At 39.1% G+C, this 12,912-nt stretch overlaps 3 protein-coding genes across 3 annotated transcripts in view; 2 read left to right on the top strand and 1 right to left on the bottom strand.

Annotated features, from left to right (window-relative positions):
- Positions 1-12,912, bottom strand: part of LOC135336899 (kalirin-like) — a 53,557-nt gene that overhangs the window by 19,397 nt on the left and 21,248 nt on the right. Inside the window, exons 18-25 of the mRNA XM_064532770.1 lie at positions 8,161-8,316; positions 7,779-7,966; positions 6,878-6,941; positions 6,498-6,604; positions 6,189-6,258; positions 5,695-5,784; positions 4,694-4,786; positions 3,654-3,704 (exon numbers count right to left, since the gene is read on the bottom strand). Of these exons, the coding sequence (XP_064388840.1) occupies positions 3,654-3,704; positions 4,694-4,786; positions 5,695-5,784; positions 6,189-6,258; positions 6,498-6,604; positions 6,878-6,941; positions 7,779-7,966; positions 8,161-8,316 (819 nt within the window). The remainder of the gene's footprint in view (positions 1-3,653; positions 3,705-4,693; positions 4,787-5,694; positions 5,785-6,188; positions 6,259-6,497; positions 6,605-6,877; positions 6,942-7,778; positions 7,967-8,160; positions 8,317-12,912) is intronic.
- Positions 818-2,211, top strand: LOC135336903 (procathepsin L-like). The gene is made up of 2 exons (XM_064532776.1): positions 818-1,058; positions 1,212-2,211. Exons 1-2 carry the CDS (start codon positions 951-953, stop codon positions 2,100-2,102), a joined length of 999 nt encoding a protein of 332 aa, XP_064388846.1. The 5' UTR covers positions 818-950; the 3' UTR covers positions 2,103-2,211.
- Positions 9,699-12,541, top strand: LOC135336915 (uncharacterized). Its single transcript, XM_064532793.1, has 4 exons — positions 9,699-9,860; positions 9,931-10,086; positions 11,977-12,171; positions 12,237-12,541. The coding sequence occupies exons 1-4, from the start codon at positions 9,797-9,799 to the stop codon at positions 12,371-12,373; spliced, it is 552 nt and encodes a 183-aa protein (XP_064388863.1). The 5' UTR covers positions 9,699-9,796; the 3' UTR covers positions 12,374-12,541.

Below are 12,912 nucleotides of genomic sequence, written 5' to 3'. Positions count from 1 at the left end.
ACTACTGGTTGGTTAAGAATAGCTGGGGCACCAATTGAGGTGAGAATGGTTACATCAAGATGGCCAGGAACCTTAACAACCATGCAGTGTGGAGTTGCAAGTTACCCCATTGTTTGAGACTATGAACAGATGAACTAATTACAATACTTCACATGTACGGATGGACGTTTATTTTACAGGCCTCTGTATTACTTTTTTCGCTGATACAATTTTTGTTTTCAAGTATGAGTTCAATATAAACAAATCACTGACCACATTAAAAATTGATACTGCATAGCGTTTTATTTTCGAGGAGCTAAAATTCCTGATTGCTCAAAATAAACATTTCGCGGACTTATTCTAAGTATAAGGATGTTCACATGACCACACCCCTAGAGTAAAGAAGTCTTTATAATACCAGAAGTAAACAATAATTGTAGAGGACATTAACTCCCCCCCCCCCTTTTTAGATGCACGTAATTTTGGCGGATTGACCTGAATGTAGGGCAAAGGCAGTCACAACAAAAATGTCTGCTAAACAGCAATTTTATAACACACCTTTGTGCACATACTATAGAATGCATTTGCACGTATAAGGAATTATAGGATCCCATGACTATACTAGAGACTATGGTCACATGAACTAATTATCAATAGTTATTTGAAGTGTGCACTCAGAGTGGACCTGTGATGTCCATACGTGACTGTCATGACAATAAATTCACAAGTGGATTGTAACAATTTACAATAAGCCTGTCAGCTGTACCAACGACTACATGTAGCAATTCCATACAAAGAAGTTAGAGCTGTAGGTTTGGCAATATCTATGACTGTCACATGTTGTTTCACTTAGCTGCATGCATTAGCTATAAAAACAGCCCAAGTTTAACTGTCAGCACACTTCAAGTCTTCAGCCAACTCGGTTCAATCAACGGCAACAGTTCAACAACATCAAGCAGTAACAACTTAACATGCAGACCTCAAGCACAATGAAGACACTCATCTTTCTCTCAGCCATCTTTGGCCTGACAGCCAGCGCTGCTATCAAGTTCCCTCAGGAGTGGGTGGATTGGAAGACGGTGAGTGTATAGCCTCATACAAGTTGCATGAGTTTTCATTATTTTATTTATCTATAGTTAAGTATGCATGTCCCAGGATTATATAGCTACATGCATGCATGGATAATAATTATTAGATAAGTTATTAATTTCTGTACTACGTACTGCATGCAGACACACAACAAAATATACGAAGAAGAGTTGGAGGAGCTTCATAGAAACACTATCTGGCAAGCCAACCAGAAATTTGTCAACGCACACAACACCTATGCCTACAAATTCGGTTACACTCTGGACATGAATGAATTCGGGGATCTCACAGGAGCTGAGTTTGCACGAATCTTCAATGGCTACAAGATGCAGGAGCCTTTCAACGACACCAAATTTTATAAGCCAGACAACAGCGTTAGCCTACCGGCTACGATCGATTGGAGACAGTATGGAGTAGTTACTGAAGTCAAGAATCAAGGACAGTGCGGCTCGTGCTGGTCGTTCAGTACTACTGGCTCTGTAGAAGGACAACATGCTAGGAAGACAGGACAGTTGGTCTCCCTTAGTGAGCAGGACCTCATCGATTGTTCCAGTTCCTATGGTAACAACGGTTGTCAGGGAGGAGTTATGGATTATGCTTTTAGATACATGATTGCCAACAACGGAGACGATACTGAGCGTTCTTATCCGTACGAAATGCGAAAAGGAAACTGCAGATTCAATCAAAACAATGTCGGTGCCACTATTCGAAGCTATCACGATATCCCAAGAGGGAGCGAGTCCTCCTTGAAATCAGCAGTGGGAAGCGTTGGACCTGTGTCTGTAGCTATCGATGCCAGCCACTCAAGCTTCCAGTTCTACAATGGAGGAGTGTACGTTGAGCCGGCTTGTTCTTCAACTAGATTGGATCACGGTGTATTGGTTGTCGGGTACGGTACGGAGAACGGTCAAGACTATTGGTTGGTTAAGAATAGCTGGGGCACCAACTGGGGTGAGAATGGTTACATCAAGATGGCCAGGAACCGTGGCAACCAGTGTGGAGTTGCGACCCAAGCAAGTTACCCCATTGTTTGAGAACAATAATAATTTATTATGAACTAATGGATGTACGCGTTTATTGTTTAATTTTTTTCAAGTTTGAGTTTAATTATACGTAATTTCACAACATTATTTTTACCCATGACTGTAAAATTGAAAACCAGTTAAAACAGTACTTTTAATTGGGAACTATTTGGTGACCTGTACATTAACAAAAAGGGATGCAATTAACGACAATTATTTTATAATTATAAGTAGCTTCTATACTATATTTTACAGGGACACCATTTTACACAAATAACAAGCTTGATTCCACTTACATGTGTAGTAAATAGCAAGAAGTAAAACCATCGATCACATTCATTTTAAGGTAAAACGTATTATTATATGCTACACCAATTTTATTTAATACACATCACTGGAATTGTACATGTGCACATACATGCAGTCAAGGACCCCATGACTTTATACCAATGACCATGTAAGAAGTGAATTATTCGTTTGAAGTCTGCATTCATAGTAGACTTGTATGTAAATTCCTTATACGTGAATGCCATGACAATAAAAGTGTATTGTGCATGGTATTAATATATTTTACAATAATGGCTTGGACAGCTGTACTGTAACGATGATATAGGAATTCCATACTAATTAGTGAGTTGTAGACTAAAAATTATGATCTTCGACAATATGACGGTCACATGTTGATTCACTTACAATAGCATATAGCCGCATATTATAAAAACAACCTAAGTTTAACCGTCAGCACACTTCAAGTCTTCAGACAACTATACCGTATACCTCACTTGCGCATGCGTACCGAGGCATAATGAGACAACACATGTATATGTGGGGAATGGCTTGGTGTCACTGTGTATCTGACCTGTACATGTGCTCTTAAGTAGTGCATGCACGGCTTCCCGAAAAGCAGTTATAATGTCACAACACAAAAAATAATGACTTTAAGGCTGCTTTTATTTTACCGTCCTCCATACAATTAATGTACCGTATTTACTTGATTAAACGCTCGGGCATTTATTTTATATCGAATTCTGTAGTTGGGCGCTTATTCGAAACGGTAGTTGTATAATTGTTATGTCGACTCCAAACTCTTGCACAGCAGTAGTTATTATGCTCTTTTTGGTTGCTGCCACAGCTCTCAGCTTAAATCTTAAGTCGTAGGAGTGGTGTTTCTCCCTCTGTGCCGGTATCTCTCTCTGCCATCATAAATAGTATCTAATATTTCATGCTACCATGCTTGCAACTGGTTCCACATGCTAATTCAGCTCCACCCACAGTACCACGCCCATACATGGGCGATTATTTAAGATGGGCGTTTATTGACAAAGACAGAGCTTTTACCATGGGCGTTTAAATGAGATAGGCAATACGGTATACACTTCACTTCTACGCAAAATAATAATTATAGCAAGAAGTAAAAAAACGTTGCTCTCTTTGATGCAAATGGAATTCTCGTATAATTATAACATGTCTGCTACAGCCTATAAGTATAATTACAGCCATGCAATTATGTTCCCTTAGTGGCTACCAGACGTGGAAACTGAACAACAACCAATCGAAACGCACCTCTAAAACAGATGTTGGCTCTCCTAGTTGACCAGTGTACTTCAACAAGTCCTGTATGATAAAACAAGTATCCATTGCATAATTAAAAGGATCGATATACACATATGTACATGTACAATAATGAGTTAAAAAATATTGAATAATAAAGCAAATTACTCTTATAAATATACGTTTTTGTGCTACTCACTAAGAACTATGCTGTATGGAATAGATACGGAACTACGACCTATCAAAGTTAAAAAAATTGATAGCAAACACAGTTGGCCTCTCTTGCATGCTATACCATACTCTTACCTTTGTTGTAGACAGTATAGAGCTGAGCTAACCTTCAACAAGACAAAAGCAAGCACTAGCTTAACAATTGTAGAGTTGACCTTAAATTCTTTCTTTGGAGCACAATGACTAACGAGCACTCTATAGTTCAATAGCTATTTATATCCAAAAGCTATTTGTAGCTTGCATGGCTTTATTCTATTCAGGTACAACAAAGACTAACTAGTGATAACTGTGACATGCCTACGAATAGAACTAGTGTCCTGGGAATTTGTGAATTTGTGTTTATTTAAACGTGCACCCAATTGATTGTTTAACACATACTGTTATCCCTTATACACACCACTGGTATGCAAACACTGTATTGAGGTCCTGTAACGGCATATCAACATGTGGAATGTAATATTGAACTGTGGGAAGCATGCAGATCCGATGTTAGTCACCATGTCCCACATATGCTGTTTACAGCACACAGCATATGGACCAAAATGCAAGTCCGTAAGATTTACTTTCAGCTTGCTTATATTGCAGACGTCACGCATCGTATGTCATATTTTCGAAGGACAAAATATCGCACAAGCCATGAACATTTCAATCGCAAAATAGGTGGGTGTTCAAAGGTGGGGCCACTCTCCGTGCACGTTTTCTCCACAAAGCATGCAGCCAATTAAAATTGATCCTCAAAAATTACCTGCTATATACATGCATATACACCACAACTTAGTGAGGTAATGTGATATGAAAGTGATAGTCACATGATGTGGTACCTTTAGCAGGAGGGGGTATTTGGTGATTCGCTGTACTGGCTTGATGAGAAGGGTAGAGAGGGGTGTGTCTGTCACAAATAAACTTTGAACCCTCTGCACGGAAAAGTGTACATGAACATAATACGATACTCACATTCCTCGCAAGCTTTGTACTATAAACTTCAAATGCTGGTTCACACTATTGACACACAAACATTATGTGAATGGCTGCATGTCTTTATAACCAGAGTAAGTGTTGAACATTGATCACATTTCAAACATTGACGTTTGAATAGATTCAAGTAGTAAACAAGATATAGAATACAGTCATAACAATTAAGGCCACAACAAGAGGTAGTTCTGTTTCTGGTCCATCCGCCGCTCAATATTTCACTGGGCTGTTTTTTCAGCAACACACCTAATGCGCATGCGCAAACCACACCCACTCACTTTAGGTTGAGTGGGTGTTGCAATAATTACATGTACAGCACCTATACAACACTTCAATATTCAGTAAGCTAGTGCTTGTATCTTGTATTAATGTATTATACTATCTTGTATTTTGCAGTGAAAGATGTTATTATGCTAAAACAATAATTATGTGGTCTCATTTTGCTTTTTTGCTTTGATACAGAGCGAGCACGTACAATGGCTCAAGCTAGTGCAATGACATAATTTATAGGTGTTTGATATAGAGACAATTCTCAGTTCAATGTTCTGGTTGCCAAAGCCTAAAATACCTCTTCCTGCATGTTATTTAGATGTTATTATTGTGTTGTAAACCGTTTTTAAAGACAAACTGTGAAAAATAAAAAAGTGATGACACTGCAAATATGTGTGGCTCAGTTGCTGTTGTCCTTCCTGGCCTCACGTAATCAGGCAAGCAACCTGACCAGAAACAGAACTACCTCTTGTTGTGGCCTAAGTGCACACATACAATTATTAAGAAATCATGATAATTATGACTACACCTCTCTCGATTGTGTCACACATGTACACACCCACATGCACATGTGACTCACGTTCAGATAAGATCTATGACTGGTCAAAAGCTCTTCTGAGGCACTTTTGTCTCTACAGAACGGAACGTATATCTTCTGCATCTTGTCAGCCTGTACGAAGGGGAGGATAAGGTTGTCATGACATAATACATGCATAATAGGGTGAAACATACTACGATGATCATGTACATTGTAGTTGCTTGCTTGTTCGTTACTACAATGTTATGAAAACTAGCATATTCAGTAAACTTGGCAACCTTATAACACTGATACGCGGAATTGCTCATGCAAAAGCACACATGTACAATGGTCAGAGAACTACTACCACACCTACATGCATGTACCACAAGCTTTCTTTGGTACCACATCTTTAACATCTTTAACACATGCAGTGCCCAGATAAATATGAGCTGCTAATAATTATAGCTATACATGTAGATACATTGTATGTATACAATGTAAATATGATTCACGAGCATAAATGGATAATCCTATTAGCTATAAAAGTGACTTACAAACTCTACAAAGAGATGTGCTGTGTCCTCCACCTCCCCCGGGTGTTTTTGTAACCCTGGCAACAGACTCCTGTACATATACAATCAGTGTCAGATTACTACAAGCATGCTAATGAATGATTGAATGTTATGAATTAGGAAAACAATTAGTTATGTGCGTAGGAAAAATCATTAGATTGTAATCACTATATACGATGGAAGCTATTAATATATAGCGAGGTATCCACTATTAGCCATTATACATGTCATCCAACAGTGAAGTACAAAATAAAGCTCTCGATGTTTTGAGTGATAGCTGCTTGTACTCACATTCTGTGAAAAGCCTCTATTTCGTTGATGTTCCCAAATATGATGGCTTCCTTCCCTTTGAGACTGTTGGGAAGCATGTCAGCTCTCATGAACCGGGGGCGGCATTTCTGTAACCATGGAAGCAACATGAAGTCACATGCATGGATACTCAAATGGACACGGCACATGTGAACTGAACGAGTAACTGCTGTATAAATTGTCTATACACTTTTTCTATGATCGAGCAATACTCAAATAGTACGTACAATTTTGGCATTACAACTTTTTGCTAATATTGAAGGGCTACTATCTATTAAGAAGTGATTATGCAGTTACATAGGAAATGAAATACACCGCCAGTACGTAGGAAAGTGATAAGCAATTTTGGGCCTATAACTCACCAAAATCAGTTTCAGGTCTGCCACAAATGACACCTCCGTCTGTAGCAGCTCTTCCATCACATGTCTGCAAAACAAAGATATACATATAATAATTGAGCACAAGGATTACAATTATACATGTACTGAGGTTAATTGTCACTATGATGGGGCTCATGTAATCAGGCTGCCGAAAAAACTTGCATGAAAACAACAAAGAGGTTGTGTAACTACAAGCAGATCGATCTCCGTTAGAGTTTCCTCCCTACAAAAGGTTGTTAAGGCAGGAATTGTATCAATCAAAATAGAGCTACGAAAACAGTTAAGATGCAATTTCTAAGCAGGGTCATGCAAGAAAAAAGGTCCAGCCAGTCAGGCAGTCTACACAGTACAGATACTATAGTAGACAGAATTCCTATACAATACATTGTGGTAGCTAATGTAGGTTTGCACCAAGCACTCTAACTCTAAACATGCTTCGATGCATTAAGCGCACAGGAGCACAGTGCATGGGGTGGAATAGGTAAAGATCGTTTAAGTAATTTGCATCAAATGTAGTGGAATGGAATACGGTAAAGACTGTTAATTTAACTGGACTTTTCTCAGTATAGGATACACAAGTTTCCATGTCAATTAATACACACTCTGCAAACCTCATAGCCACTACGCGTTACATACAAACCATGCATTGTAGTGGTAAGGATCCAAACAACACCATTAACTTCATTTTCAAATTCCCAAACTATACAGTCATACATACAAGATGTACGTACATGTAGCAAAAGCAACAATTATATTTGGGATTTGCTTCAAAGAATGGAAAATAACTGATATAAATATTGGGACGAAGCTATATATAAAGAATGTGAGAATCGAATGACTCATATCTAAAGGCCTGGGGGTACAGTATAACACATTGACTTACTCTCTCTTGTTAGTGAGTCTTCTCTCTCTATCTCTGTCGTTCTCAATCTGGGTGAACCGGGCAGCCATTTTCTTGAGATTTCTCTCACACGTCTCCACCTCCACTAGCATACGACTGGTGCTACGAGCAACCTGATTGGTCAGATCTTTGAAGGTGTTGTTACGAAGGAATTCACTGGTGTGCTTGAGCTGAAGAATTGATGTGACAAGAAGCCATACATTATAAAAGACTTCATCGAGCACCGCTCACAATGTTAACTATTAAAACAGGCGGCCCATTTCAGAAAAATCACCAAAATTAATGCCGGTATATGCTAATGGGCTATTATACGTAATATAGTAAACACACAATTATACTCATTAGTGACACTCATACTCCTCACCTGCTCCAACCGGGCACTCTGCTGGTCATTGGTGGCTGACATGTACACATCGAGCTCATCAATGAGATCTTTAGCCTTGGGGGCCGAAGTGCAAAGGTCAACCTTGTCCTCCATTTTATCGAGAAATTGCTGAGTCATCTGACACCAGTTGCTTGCCTGAGGGGACGGAAACTCATTATTTTAGGCATGTGTCTTCTTATAGTACTTTCATAAATTTTTCATTGAGCACTTCTCTAGAGTGCAAGCATTAATACTTCCGAGCGTGCAATTATCTGCACACTTAGAAAGTGACTCGCTTCTTAACAAAGTGATTATAAACTCCTGATATAATTACCCGAGGCACGCATGGGCGGCCACGGGTATAGCAATCCGTTGGTTAGTTTGTTTGTTTGTGTGTGACATGTGAGTCTACTCACCTGGATGCCACAGCACTGCATTTACAGCATAGCCTCCACACAACGTTATTCGTTTTTAATGGCAGATTTCAATGTTAAAGCTTTTTTGTCGTATAAAAGCAAGAAAAAGCTAAGAAGCTTGAATTTGCACGTTGACTAGCTCTACACGGGACCTTTATTTGAGGTAGATTTACATAATTATTTGCTGCTGCCTTTAACCGGTCTCTATTAAAAGTAGGTTGTTGCTTCTTTACTCCTCTGGTTTTTATAGATCTATTTATTCTTGTCAACAACTGAGGGTTATATAGCACTTCAGTGCTTTAGTATTATCAGCAGGTACAGTGTTACACAACACATGATCAGAAAGGAAGAGTTCTTCCTCGCTTCGAGGGAAAAATAGGAGGCCTGCTACTGACTGTTTGCAAACTTAATTGGCTCATAAAATGTACTGTAAAACTATAAAAGTGAAAGCACCGTAGGTGATGGTGCCTCGGTGGAGATGTGCCAAAGCTACATAACATAAAGCTACTAAATTTTATACACATAATAAACATTCTTAATTTGCTGCATGCAAACTCAAAGAGTGGGTAATGATCAACCATGATTGTTGTTAAAAAGGATCGATGCCGAAGTCTAAAATTAATGGCTGCCATCATGCAGCAGAGCCTTGCAGCTCTCTTCTCACTCTTGCAGCTACCAATAGCTAGCGTTCTAGTGCAGAGCTAACTACTAAGTAGAGTATAGCAACACTTGGTAAACAAGTTTGGCTACGTGCTCTTCTGAAAAGGCTGCAATGGCATTCCAAGTAAGCATAACTCGAGAACGAAGCATTATTTTGCAAATCCACCAAGAAAACATGACTAGAAGCCTATAGAAACTCTTACTTACACTTCATTGATCCTTGAGCAGCTGTAGCAGTCTACACACACACACACACAAACACACTACTGTATACCTCGCTTGCACATGCGGACCGAGGCATAAATAGAGAAAGGGGTTGGAAACGTTCACGTGACCCAGTATACAACACACGTAGTGACATCCTGCAGCTGTGTCGTATGCGTGTCTCTGCACAGTGGTTACAAGTGTAAATTGTTTGTTTACTACGACAATTTGATGGCTATGAATCTGCTTTAGATAACACTCTGAGGTTTTTGAGGTTGATGAGGTTGATGAGTATAAATGACAGCTGAGGTTAATACAGCTGCTATAATTATACTGACTAACTCAAGACACTAAATATGACTGCTTTCATTCTTCTTGCAAGTTTACTTGTTTTTAGCATGGCTGAAAGAACTCAAGCAGGTAAGAGTCTGAAACTTGGTAATAGCTAGATCTACATAAGTAAAGCACTTCAGTGAATGTCATGTCACAGGGCACGAAGTGGTGGTGGGATTCACTGACTTGTCTGGTGTGACAACAGCAACCCCCGGGTCTACAGTAGAAATCACAGTGGGAGTGTTAGAGGGACGATTACATCCCAATGAGACCGTAAAACTGTTATTGACATCTGGACCAGGCTCAGCTATTGGTAAAAATATATTATCACAATGAAGAGTGCTGGTTTTAATGTACCATATAGCGCGAAATTTCGAGGGGCTTAATTTTCGCGGATTTCGTGGGTTAGCAATCCTACATGAAAATTGTTCTTTAATTAGAATTATCTGCTATAACGTGCAAAGATTTAAAAGCGTGGCTTCCGGTAAGCAGTCATTCCGCGAACATTGTGCAACGAAATGCTTTTAGAGGCCATTCCACGAAATAGAAGTGCTTCAAAAATTAGGATTATATCCCTTTTGAAATTAGATTTATATACATGGGTAGAATAATTTTATACGCAGGCATTCTGACCATCCCACTTCGTGTTCACGAAATTGTAATTATACCGTATAACTAACAGAGCAATAACGCATAGCATGATTATGCCTCGAGGCGTAGCCGCACGAGGGATACGGTAAAGCTGACTGTGTGTGTGTGTGTGTGTGTGTCTGTGTGTCTGTTCCAGCTGTAACTGCTCAACGGTTGCAATGCGACGAAAACTAACAGCTTCTATAGGCTTCTAGCCACGTTCTCTTGGATTTTGATTCATGGATTAGCAAACTAAAGCTTCTTTCTCGAGTTAAGGCTAGTTTGACTCACATTGAAGGCTGTTGCAGTCTCTTCAAAATCTTTCATAGCATCATGTGTTCGCACAAACTTTCTATTCCACTTATGAGTTAACCTTGCACTAAAGCGCTAGCATTTTGTTAGCTACGAGAGTCAGAAAGAGCTGCTAAAGAAGCTAGCTATTTTAGTAGCCATTAGTGAACTTGCAGACACACCCCTTATTCCTGGATGTAATGCGCATGCGCGCTACATACCACGAGTGTAAGAGAAACCATTTTGAACCCCAGATCCTGCAATTTTATTCTTTGCAAGGTCCTGGTAAGCCACAAACCAACCTTTTCTGATAACTCTTTTTAGACTGCTTGTTATACATGTAGATAATACTTTCTGTGATTGAATTCTGTCTTTAATACTTATCTCACAGACTACTGATTATGACTTTGACAAAGGTTTACTCCCACTGTTTGGCTACAGGCCATTTAAGACGATCAGTATACACTATTAACTGTGGACCCCCCTTTCTTGTGAAACAATCAAAGCACATTGCAAATTATTTATCTCTTCTAATACTTTTGAGCGAAAGCAAAAACATGGCGAGAGGCATTAGCAAGCGCACGCTTGCAACACTCATTAACACAGTGATTCTCAGTAACAATTAATGTTTTGCTGGTGAAAAACATTTGCAAATAAGCCAAATCAGCAGAAAATGTGACCCTTTGCAATCTAACTATTGCGTTCTGGCAAGGATCGTGTGTATTTACTAGTAATAATGCGGATTTTAGAATTAATCAACCATCGCAAAGTTCACAAATGTTTGATGCACGCTAGTAATACGGTAAGTAACAATTCTTACAGTGATTAACGAATTGGACAGCGTTTAAAGTGGGTGTGGCTATAATGAACCTTGGACCACCTTCTAGATACGTACGTATCAAGGTAGTAATCACTCAGAGTGTTGTCAACTGAAAAGTCACTATTAGTATTGTGTAAGAGGATGGCCATAGTACTGCGTTTACGCATGGATAGCCTCCACAGGCAGAACACACAGACAAACAAACAAAGAGGCAGTCAGACAGACCAGCCGACCACTATAATCCGTGGCCGCCCACACGCCTGGGTTAAAAATGCTTACTTGTACTACAATTCACTCTGACCATCCAATGCTACGTATAGATGTCGTTGCCTAAAATCATGCACGTACGTGTGAATTACAGTGTGGAAAAGCTTAGCATCAAACAAATCTGGCGGCATAATATTATACGTACTATATATACATTACTGAAATTACCCCCCCTTCATTATATATTTAATGCAGTAAATGAGGATTTGATGCCTCTTCATCGCCCGATTGAGCTAACAATGGTACACCCTCGGAACACTTCAAAGGTAGTCATCCGTGAATCTGCCCACGAGGGAACAGAGTTTCCCGTGAGGTTGACGACACCAGAAACTGACTCAACTGGTGATGTTGTGGTAACGTTTGCTGGTTTTTTTAGTATCAAAATAACCGGTAAGTCAGAAAGTTAACTCTTTCAACAATAATATTGAATACAGTGTGTTTACCAACATATGCAGGTGTGCCTGATGATGCGTGTACCTACATTGCCTATCTCGTAGGATTTGCTGCATTAATAGCAGCAGTAGGAGGAATAGCGCCCATTATCTACAAAATGAAAAAAAGAAGAACACTGATGGAACTGGCACCTATTTAAGTAAATATTCATGGACTAGCATGAGGCGAACACCTACACCTATACCTAGAGAGTTGCAATAATTATTGCCTGTCAGTATGTATATATGTGTATTGGGATGGCACGATTTTGTTAGTATACTTTTACATAAAATGTTCAGAGTGCAAGCAATAATATATGGGCGTGCAATATGGGAACATACCGTATAGCGTGAAAATTTTCGAGGTACTTATATTTTGTGGATTGGCCTCTAAAAGCATTTTGCTACACAATGTTCGCGGAATGACTGTTAAAGGACTTTAAATATTTGCACGTTATAGCAGATAATTCTAATTAAAGAAAAATTTTCGTGGACTTAATTTTTGTGTAGGATTGCTAACCCACGAAATCCAGGAAAATTAAGCCCCTCGAAAATTTCGCGCTATACGGTAATTATCTGCACACTATAGGAAGTGACTTGCTTCCTATACAAATTGGATATAGTTATCAGCAGTTCAGCAAGCATATAATTAAAAGTACAGTGTTACACAACACATTAAATTATAGTGTATTAGACATGA

This window comes from Halichondria panicea, chromosome 6 (assembly GCF_963675165.1).
Source record: "Halichondria panicea chromosome 6, odHalPani1.1, whole genome shotgun sequence".
NCBI lineage: Eukaryota > Metazoa > Porifera > Demospongiae > Suberitida > Halichondriidae > Halichondria > Halichondria panicea.
This window is presented reverse-complemented; position numbering and strand designations above follow the sequence as displayed.